The 11,919-nt window shown below is 35.3% G+C and overlaps 1 protein-coding gene across 1 annotated transcript in view; it reads right to left on the reverse strand.

The window, feature by feature from the left end:
• The window catches only part of TBC1D22A (TBC1 domain family, member 22A), a gene marked incomplete at both ends in the record, with an annotated part of 91,427 nt that overhangs the window by 12,073 nt on the left and 67,435 nt on the right, over window positions 1-11,919 (reverse strand). Inside the window, one exon of the mRNA XM_010081181.1 lies at window positions 2,574-2,649. Coding sequence (XP_010079483.1) covers window positions 2,574-2,649 — 76 coding nt within the window. The remainder of the gene's footprint in view (window positions 1-2,573; window positions 2,650-11,919) is intronic.

An 11,919-nucleotide genomic window follows, 5' to 3' on the forward strand; every position in this document is an offset into this window, starting at 1 on the left:
CAAAATAAAAGGCAGTGGACATCAGTTCCATAAACAAAAATTCTCCTTATTTATATTTTTAAAAAAAAATCACAATGACAGTAGTCAAACCCTTGAACAGTCTTACCCAGGGAGGCTGCAAAATCTCCATTTCTGGAGTTACTCAAAACTCAACAGGGCAAGACAATACACAGACTGAAGCAAGTATGCTCTGTCCCCTTAGATAGAGGCGAGAGCAGAGGTTTGGAACACTGACTTCCAGAGGCCTCATTCAACCTAAACTGTTTTAGGTTTCCATGTCAGTTACATCCAAACCTTACTGGCTTCCTTTTCAAATAGCAATGACAGCTTTTTTAAAATACTTAATAGTTTCTACAATGAAAAAAACACGTAATGAAGTTTCCCTCACTCTGAAGCATTATACTGCCCATTATTTTTTAAAATTGTTTCCTTTAACATCTTTTCTACATATGCTACAGTTATGTCATATGGTCAACACACTGTAAAATATACCTGCTATAAGATGATTAGTTCCTTAAAAGTGGGATTTTGCTTTGCTTTCTCTAACACACTGTTCAAAACAAGAAAACAATCCTCTAGCACTCAACCATTTAAACAACCTAGAGTTAAGATTAACCCAAAATGTTAATTTGTAAGTATTTAGGACAGAATGAAAAATCAACATTAAGTAGCAAACACTCATGATGTCTACTAAAAACTACCATAAAAAAATTCTAGTATAGAAAAGGTATTGCTCAGCACCCATCTTCATTTTTTAAAAATCTTGGCAGTTATCTACAGTAACGGACATTGATAAAAGATCTGCCACAACATATAGCTCAGAGTAAAATATACATTGCATTGGTTGTCTCCTTTACTAAATACTATACAATTTAGACCAAAAAACATTGAAGAACAAATTAGATCCACATTTAGAAAGATAAACAATTACAGTTTTTGATGTCCTACTACATGAAGTCCCATAAAGACTTCAAGAATTTATTTTAAATCAGATGAATATCAGGAACCCACACTTTACTTTCAGTTAAAAAGCCTGATACGCTTTAAGAAAATACATTTATTTGCTACAACCATCTTTCTTTTTTTTTTAAATTTAAAGTTTAAAGCCTCAAAAATAATGCTTCTCAAACCTAACCACTGACAAAAGTTATTTACCTGTATCCCTAAAGCACTGAAGGTACAAATAAGCCTTCCGCATTTCTTTCTTTCTTATGAAACTAAATAAGAATATACTGTATTATCTTTAATATTTTTATTAAACCAAACCACACGGTTGATTATCAGAATGGTATTTTTAATTTTAAAAACTTGCTTAAAGAATTTGTTTATATAAATGTTAATCGACCAAGTTCAACAAGTCTATTTACAGGCATTATGATTACGCACTTGATTTTATATACAGTCATTTGCTTTTATAAATTATTGAAATTTAAAGAACAATATTGATATAAGCATAAAATGACATAAAAAGTCACACTGAAAGCAGATAAATTATTTTTAATAGGTTTTTTAATTGAAAAAAATACATCTGCACTTATATTGGTAGTGTAATATTACATAAACATTGTTCTCCTGCACTTAGTTTTTGATCACTAGAAATACTGTAACATCCTAAAACAGCACAAAGAGCATTATCAAATATTCAGGATATAAATATGTGCAGGACAAACCAAAATCTGCTACGGTAAGCACCGGCACAAGAAAAACTCACTGTACGTGTAATGAAAAGGTGGAATTAATCTTTCCAAGAAGATTATCAAATATTAAGCTACACAAGAAATATTTTTCTATCTCACCATTGACAGGCTAGTGTTGCAAATATATGCCTGGTTCTGCTTGGCAACATTTTGTTAATATTCTATTCATTAATTTAACAAACTATCATGAGATTATGTTTAGAATGGGCAAGCATTATCTCTTGCATTTCATTTAATTAAACTCTGTTCTAGCAATACGACAGTCAGCATTTCATGAAGGGAATTATTTTAAGGATAAAGGTAGAAGATATTTCAAAGTGCCCTGCTAAAACATGAAAGCATAATCTAAAATTACCCCTGCACACACTGTAATTTATCTATAATATTAAAGATGTTATTTCCAAAGTTCATAATTAATTGGATTCCACAGAGAAATTATTCAGGCACTCTAGATAGCAAAACCATGCACAAAGGCACAAAACATAGTGCCGAAGGACAACCATAAACAACCACTGTGACTTGCCCGAATTACAACAATCATTGAGCCTAATGTGAAATGAATACTGGCTGCCTTTTGTATGTGGCCGTCGCTTTGCTGCAAAGAATCGCCAGTGAATTTTGATTATATTGCCTTAATAAAAAGTAATGAAAGTGACTCATGCTCTAGTGGTTTTCTTTTAAATGATACACAACAGTGCTCTTGCAAAGGCCACTGTGGCACAAACTGATTGAGTATGACACCTCATCTGAGGAAAGCAACGTTACCCCACCATTGCAAGCAATTGCAGTGATGTTGGTTTGACTTCTTGTAAACATTTTAACTAAACACTTTCAATGAAGCACCAGTTAGAAATTAGGTTAGTTTTTAAGACTTACCATCAATCCGACTAACAAGTTCTTCCAACATTTTTACTTTCTTTTGTATTCCTGGCTGTGCAAATGTGTAGTTATCCTGAAAAAGAGATCATATACAAGTATAAGTTTGTGGGGAAAAAAAAAAGTTTCTCTTCCTTTAATTACTTACCTTAGCCCATGTATTTCTCTACGCTTTCTTAAGGTGTTTGTGTTTCGCTTTTACACTTCCCAGGCTTGCTTCGACAGTTAAGCAGTAAATCATCACACTGTAGAGTCCAACTTCGAGTCCCTGTCTCCAACAGTATTCTCTGTAGCTATTACTGCATCAATTGCTCTCTACTTGCTAACCTAGTGCCCCTGAAGTTACAGCTTTATTGCAGAAATCCAAGTAGCTTTTAAAGGCTGTCATCTTAAATACCAAAATGTGCCACGCTAGAGATTTTAAGGTGATTTTTTTCTCATAAATTTAATCACAAATAATGTAGGAAATATGAAAATTTAGACCCTAATCAGTGACAGGATAAGAATTTGATCTTTAGAAGTTCAGAATAATAACTTCAAGCAGCATAAGAAATGAAAAGTCTATTTCAGTGGAGTCATGACTGTTCTGAACCCAAGGTTAAAGTTAATATCATGAATAAAAATCTAACACACAAGCTACACAGCTAAAATAGCAGGGTATTTGCATGTATTTGTTTGAATGTATTAACTCTGGGTTTTTTTATTTTTGAATTGAAGCTCTCTAATATAGACTAGCCTTTGAAATAACGAGAAAGATACCTCAACTTTAAACCCAGAATGATCAATCTTTGTAAATAAAGACTTTATTTAAATACACAGCAATGTTTCTCAATATTTGATTAAGAATCCCTCCACTCAATTAATTCTGTTATGGTTTTCTACAGGGAGACTAAAGAAAATTACCAATATCTATTTTAAAATAAAGTTGCTATGCAAATTGTTTTCATGTAATCAAGAAACACACAGAAAACCAGGTAAAGAATTTTTCATATCAAGTGCTATTGTTTGAATAATTCCTTTATGAAAATCAGCTCCAGAGCTGAGCAACTATCCCAAAAATAAACCCAAAAGAATTTTCACTGATGTTAGAATATTTTTCTTGACTTGATTTCAAATTTTCACTTGGCCTTATAGTAAAAGCAATAAATATCAGTTCATTTTTTATGTATTTGAGACTTTTTTTTTAAAAAAGCCCATATTTATTTTCTTTACTATAATTAAAAAGGGGGTTTTATTCTGATTTGTTTTATGAAACTGAATTGTTATTTAATCTTCAAATTCTATAACGCTGCCCTAAAGTATGAAACCTAAAAGTTCACAAGGGAAAATTATACACTAAAAAAAGCCAACAAGTGATTTACAGCATCAAAAAGTGTAGTATGTGCTCTTATCACTTGTAACTGACCACAGTAGCAGCTATTTGAAAAATTATAGTAAAGTTCTTTACTGGTCCAGCAGTAGCACTTTCACAGCATTTGATATCAGAATTCATTATATAAACCAAAATATTGTTGACGAGGAAAATAAGGATAATTCTCTGAATTTTGGAATTTTCCACAGGAATCATCAACTAAAATAGGCAACCCATTTCATCTTGTTTGTGTTGTCTCTCAAACAGAACATGAGCATCCTCAGTAGTGCAATAAAGCATCAAAATTGAAAGAATGGAAAGTCTCACACAGAATTCAAATCTACTATAATCTTATTTTGGGGAGAGATGAACTATCCCATGCACTAGGACAATACATTTTATACAAGTCTGATACACTCCCATGCTAGTCAGGTATCAAATCCAGGATACAGCATCTTTAGGAAATAGTATATTCATTTTCGCTAAAGAACCTACTCTGACAATGAAAACTGTATTCAATTTTTTTTTCAAATGTTTATATACTGTTATATTTATTAATTCAAAGAAAGTTAACTAGTATTTCTAGAAGTTGTACTGTACTCCAAGTACAGCTATATGGTACTCATATAACCTATAACAGATCCTCTGTAAAAGTATCTTCACGTATTTAACACTGAAAGCCAACACAGAGCTAATTCACTACTACTTTGATCATTAGTCTCTCCCCAGGTAGTGCAACTCCCTACTGTGATCTATGAATCTGAAACTGTTTTCTCTGTCAAAGCATCATTTATTCTGTACACACCTGGAAATGCAACTCAAAACTGCCATCCTGGATTTGAAAACAGGTAAGTTTTCTCTTCACTACATTTAATCTTTTGTCTATTCATTTATATTTGTTTATTATTTCATCTGCAAATGAACACAGCTGGGAGTCACTCTTCTACCTGTGCTGACTCATCTAACTGGAAAGATCTTTGTTGGCTCCCCAAGTCCTCTCTTCTAATTAAATTATACTGTACATATTCCCTCCTATGACACTTGTAATTGACTTTCTGGAGTTCACAAAAACAGGGAGAAGAACTTGGTAAACCTAAAAAGTATTCTGTTACCTACTATTCTTGCTCCTTTAGTGCTTATAGGTGGAAGAAAAAGCTAGAAATGCAGTTAAAGAAAAAAACATGTCAAACTAATGAAACTCAGGAATTATTGCTCAGGGCAATACAGAAGGAGTACAGTGGTTAAGATTTTAATTACTCTATCAAGCAATTTAATTGGCGATACCAGCTTCCAAACCTGACTCAACTTTACTCCCAACTCTTCTAATTCCTCCCCACCAAGAGGCACAGGGGGATGGAGAACACGGGTGTGGTCAGTTCATAGCACTTCATCTCTGATGCTCCCCATGGGCCGTAAGTGTTGCCAGAAAGCCTGCTCCTGCATGGGCTCCTCTCCACAGGCTGCGGTTTCCATCAAGGCATCTCCACCTGCTCTGGCATGAGGTCCTACCCTGGCTGCAGGTGAATCTCTGCTCCCTTGTTACCTCCACGACTGCAGGGGCACAGCTGCCTCACCATGGGCTGCAGGGGAATCTCTGCTCCAGCACCTGGAGCACCTGTCTGCAGAGTCGCTTCTCTCACTTTTTCTCACTCCTCTCTCACAGCTGCTGTGCAGTGGTTTTTACCCTTTCTTAAATAAGTTACCACAGAGGCACTACTAGCATTGCCAAGGGGCTCAGCTTTGGCAAGTGACAGGTCCATCCTGGAGCTGACTGGAACTGGCTCTGTCTGACATGGAGCCTCTTCTCACAGAAGACATCCCTGCAGATCCCCTGCTACCAAAACCTTGCCACATAAACCCAAAAAAAGTTCTCTTTCAACTTTTGCAGAAAAAACTATTCCAATATTCAACTCTCCTACCTATTTCCCCTCCCAGTTGTGGGTCCTTGCAGGAATATTTCATTACTCATCCTGCAAATTTTTGTTTTATTTTCTCATTTATTCCTTGTGTAGCTTTGACCATAGATAGTAAGTAAAAGACAAACTGAAAATGTCATAAGTAACTGAGAACAGCATTGTCTTGCCTAAACAGACCTTCAGCAAACAGTTAACGTAAAACGCCTTCTATTTCTAACCACTTTTCTTGACTCTTTCTAGTAAGGATTCACATGTGACAGAGTATGCATGAGTACATAGCAGAATCCATGATAAACACAAAAAATTCATGCATTGGTGTGCAATATCTAAATTCCTTGACGTTCTGCTCAGATAGCTTCCACATACCTTCAGTGAACTATGCTAACCTAATTCACAGCTGAGTGGTTATAATATCTAGTTCAGACTCCGACACATAATTAGATTCACCTTACAATACAGAAGGTTAAGACTTTATAATGTCACAAGGGTCCAAAACTTGCTTCAGTCTCAAATCTTTGTGTTAGATTCTGTAGAGGATAGTATAACCACAACAAGCCCTGCAACTACAACTTGGTCTGGCAGGACTTCTCACAAAATAATCACTGTAATTTAAAATAAAATATTTCTATTATAGCCTTCACTAAACATGAAAAAACATACTAGATAAGCCCTTTTTTTTTTAGGTTAGAGAAATTTTAAATGGAAGAAATTTGATTAGAAAGTGACAATAAAGAAAAAAAATGTACTGAATAAATGTAACTGGGACTACCCTCCCATACCAACAAAAAGAAAGGCAGCAGGGGGAGAGGAAGGGAGAGGGAGAGCGAGCAAGAGTGTGAGAGAGCAGACCGTTTCTAAAAGCATGTCTAACCACTGGGTTATCCACTCTCATCCATTTTGCTAGCTCTATTCTGAATGCTGACAGTAAGATATAACTTGCAAATGTGTCTTGAAAAGTAAGTCCTAAAGTAACCTTGTCTGTGGATACACTGAGAAAGCGATATTGGGTGAATTAAGGATAGTCCTGCTTGCATTCTTACTATCCTCCAAATGTTGCAGCATCTACCATACACCTCTAGCATTTTTTATTTGTTGATCAGGAACAAAATACCAAGGTAGATTCTAGTATTTTCATCCATGTATATAAATTAGATTCTTATTAGTCATTCTGATGCATATTGTAATAAATATACTCCACTTCCAATCACCATACACAGCTAAAGCACTAACAGCTATCTGTTCAAAATATTACTAACTTATGATGGAGTGCTAAAAAGAACACAGATGCTTTTTAAGTGCATGTCAAATGTACTTCCAAAGCAACTGTTCAGTAAGTTCAAATATCTCCATGCTATTTTAACTTTAAATTTCTTCCAAAATACTACGGGTACTTCATAACAATGAGTCCGTAATAAATCTGAAGGTCTTTCCTTCTGACTTCTTCAATTATTTCAATTACACGTGGAAAAAGGAATGTAAACGGCATTTGTGAATGCCATCTGGTGTGTAAGTACAAAGGCATCTGTAAGCATACATTGAAGGAATCAAATACACACAGATTATTATATATAATAACATATGTAGATTATTAATTATAGATAATAAATTTGTAAGTAACGTATACATATATATCCTTCTGTGTGTACATATAAACAGATATATATAGACTTTATATATTTACACACACACAGATGAAAACACACTATATTACTTTTCTACTCATTCCTTAGGAAATATTTTCAAGTTACAAAACGCAACTTTTCTTATCTACACATCAGAAATTCTAACATTTTAGATCCTTTGCTCTTCTGCATGGATTTATATTATGTAAAAATACGTAAAAACAATTTCAGAGTATTAAAAATTGTTACCAAGGATCAGAAAATGAAACAAATTTGCAAAACCTTCAGCTAAGAACCTTGGGGAAACAATACCCCCTGAATGATCAAGAACCTTACTGCACTACTTAATATAATGCAAATATGACCTTTACTACAGTTATCATTATCAGGGATACTTTGTATTTGAAAATTCAGACTTTGCATGCTTTAGCTAAACAAAGTCCCCCATCTTTTTTCTTTAAATAGGTGATGATGGGATATTTTTAAGAAAAGAAAAAACCCAAAGAGGAAAGAAAAAACACCTTTCATGTCATCACAGAAGGAGAAACAGAGCCAACCAAACTGAAAAAAAAAACACTGTCAACAATCTGACAATGATGACTGTAGCCAAGCATAAGTATAGGCATGGTGCTTCTCATCTTTTCAGTTCACACAAGCTGTTCACCAGCAACGTACTGATGAAAATATCAGAATCATTTACAGAAGCAAATGGAAAGTTTTGACACAAAGTCTTAATGTGTTGTTTGGTTGTTTTTAATACAGTTTTATCCATCTTACACATCATTTCAGGTATTTTTTAAGGTATTTTCAAGTATATTATCACATGACCAGAAGACACTGAAAGAAAAAAGCTTCCTGAAGTTGTATATTTTTCTCATTAGGTCAAAAAGAGATCTTCTCAATTTTATTTTTTCAACTCATTTAAGTAATTCATTCACATATTTGTGAATCCTCTAAGCAAACTCCTATTAAAAAAAATCTTCATTCACCATGCTTTCAAAGTTATGCAAAAAGCTGGGGGCAGGTGGGAGGGAAGCATGGCACTTAGATGATGATAGCCAATATGCGTATTAACACTACCAATGGTAGACACATTTTACCCAAAATGTTTCTCGAAGCTGAAAATTCTAATGCTGATTCAGTCTTGAACACAGTTCAGGAGAGAGACTGCACATTTACAAGAACAAACACACAAGTGTGCTGGAGCGTACTTTTCGCACAACAAACTTTTCCAAACATTCTATAGTATGTTCCAAAAGTACTCCAAGATATTTCCTTTAAAAGAAAAAAATCTTTCAACCTTCGTAATTACTAAACCTGACTTTTGAAAACTTAAAATTTCCTAAGCAGCAGGGGAAGACATTTACAAAGCTTTGCAGCCCAAAATTTGCTACATGGAAAACAGTACCCTATTTATTCCTACAAAAAAGGATAGAAAAAGCACTATCTTATTAAAAAGTAGGTACCGATGCCCGTACTATATTAGTATCCATAGTCTCAGAATCAAAAACCCAATCTTCCACCTGGGTGTGTAATCAAACCTCAGTTTTACACAAGTAGATGTATTACAAATTATGGAAACTGTTAAAGTAGCAATAAAAGAAACACTTGGTGCACTTTTGGATTATGGCATAAGCCAGACAACAGTTCAAATATGGGTAAGAGCTGAAAAACATAAACATGGACATCTGTACATTTTAGGTAGAAAATAAAATATTTTTATTCTGAAGCATACTGATAGCACAGTGTAAGTCATCTGAAACACAGAAAATAATGCCTTTTATATAAGTATTCAGAATTGACTACAAATCAGTTTGTTCTCTTCCTGAAAATTTTACTCTCAGCTAGAAGACTGTGTTACTGGCTTCCAAAGAGACATGGGCTCCTTAAAACCTTCTGAAGACACCTATCCTGAAGAAAAACTACACCCTCAGGATAAATCCTACTGATGCCCTCAATTTTCTATTACATTAAGTCCCAACAAAGGCTTATTGTTACAAACTCAAAATTGGCTACTGGGCCAAACAAAAGAACCACCTTGTTTTTCCCGTTTTAAGAGCAGTCAGCAGCAAATGACTACAGGGGACAATAAGAGCAAAATAAGCCCGCAGGGATATGCTTGCAGCATTCATTGTGTTTCCAGTTTGCAGCACTGAGACTTCTCTAGTTCGAGGTGGTATCTTGGTAGCTAAAGTTGTTTAAAGATTTTTCTTTGACCAAACTTCAAACTGTTTAGGCTCTAAACTGATGTAAAATGCTTTTCATCCTTTGACAAGCAGCCTCACAGCTTAGTTACTCAGCCACGCTTTTTTCTAAGCCTATCACTCAGCAGTATGAGATACTATCTAGGTCCTGCATCAGAAGAAATGGAAAGCAACTACCCCCTATTCACCTTCTTCATGCAGCTCATCATTTTAAAGACTTCTATTACATTCCTACACTTGGCTAAGTCATCCAAGCTGAAGAACATAATTCATCACCAAGACGCTGTTCCATAGCTTTGATTACACTTATCTGGCTCCATTATTATTTTTTTAACTTTCAAACCATCATTTCAAAATGGGATGGACAGAAGGGATTAGAACAGCATACAGCATACCAAGCATAAACTAAATTTAGGTTTTAAAAGTAGCAAAGTGATAGTTTCTCTTTCTAGAATAATTACATAAACGCTTCTTCTCCCTACATGGTAACAGGCCATGTTCTTCTACTATGGACACTTAGCTTCTTCATGAACTTCTGGAAAAGGACTTTATCAAAATGCATTTTGGAAATGCAGTTAAACAGTACAGTTGTTCACAGTCTGATTCCTTCCAAAAACTGCCAGATTTGTGCTGCTTTCCAGGAGTTATAGAAAATACTAAATAATATGGGTTTTTATCTTTTAACCCTTAATTCCATTTATTTTTAGACTTTCTATAGACTTTCCTGCTGTGAATGTCTAATTGCCTATGCTCTCCTGAATCCCCGTAAAATAATTTTCAAAATCTGATGTCTTATCCATCCCCTTCCACTCCTCTCATATCAAAGCAGTTTTGAGCATTGATCTTTTTTACCCCCAGAGACTCTCATAGAAGGTACTCACAGATAGATTTCAAACTGAGCAGACTTAGCAACTACCTCTGAAATTCTCACTAGGCATCCTGATGCACAGTATCCTAGTAATGCACTCCATCTTCTCTAACTGTTGAGGAAGAATATAGATCCTCTAGTGAACAAGCAAGCCACTAGAATTTTCAGGAGAGTCCCACAAGATGTCTCATGGACAGTCTAGTCCAAACACAGCAATTTTCATGTAAAGCTTATTGTCGTGGCATACTCCTACTATACAGTTCAGTGACATGACAAACAATAGATTTAACTGTAATTCTTCTAAATCAATGCACAATTTATACTTTTCAAAGTAGACACTGATGCTATATGACTCAGGCTCTTTATTAATTATAGTGTTGGTGTAGACAAATTTGAAGGAACATTTATTGAGAAAATCTAAAATGTTAACATTTTTAATCCAGGTTTTGGTACATGAAGAGATTGGAATCTACTCTGAAACAATCTGTCTGAGCTTCAACAATCATGATACAGTCCTTAGTTGCACAGACTAAACCTACTTAGAGCCATACAGGAAGGCCATAGCAGATATGTTTTTTTTACAATTTAACTATCCCAAATTTTCAACAGACAATAGCAGATATGCTTTAATTAGTCACATCAAAAGCACAGGGTTAACATAACAATGGTGTTAATTACATTCCAACAGCTCATAGTTACTACAACTCTACTGCCTGAGTTTGTTTATTAACTTCCTTGTGTTGTTCAATAAAATGTTGGTTTTTTTTTTTCGTTGAGGTACTAATAAAGTCTTTAAAGAACTCTATGAAGAGGAGCTTCAAACAAGATTTTGAAGATCTTAAGGTGTCCTGGGTTAAACTGAGAGTTAACTTTCTTCATAATAGCTAGCAAGAGGCTGTGTTTTGGATTTGTGCTCAGAAGAAAACTGATTAAAAGTGATGTTTATGCCGCTGTCACGGTATTTCAGCTTCTCTGTCTGTCTGCAAACAGGAGAAGCTGGGAGGGAGCACAGCCCCAGTTACTAGCCCAGGATTTGATCTTAGGTTTGGGACTGAGACCCAAACAGCCAATAATCTATTCCATAACATACACGTCATGCCCAGTATATAGGTGAGGACCCTCCGGAAGATCGGCCTTTTTTTTTTTGTTCTGGATCTCTTTTGCTCCGGGTCATCTCACTCCAGGTGGTCGCTCTCCCAAGGCCTTCTCTCCCCCCGGGGTCAGCTCTCGGTCTGGGACGCTCGGACTGTTATCTCCATTGTGTGAGTGCAGTTTTGGGACTCCCCCTACTCTGGGATTGGTAGCCAGGAACGGGCTGAGCCTTGGTCACTGGGTGAGGGGGCAGAATCACTGTGTATCACTCATTCGTATATTTGTATATAGTA

Source organism: Pterocles gutturalis, unplaced genomic scaffold (assembly GCF_000699245.1).
Source record: "Pterocles gutturalis isolate BGI_N339 unplaced genomic scaffold, ASM69924v1 scaffold9804, whole genome shotgun sequence".
Taxonomy (NCBI): Eukaryota; Metazoa; Chordata; class Aves; order Pterocliformes; family Pteroclidae; genus Pterocles; species Pterocles gutturalis.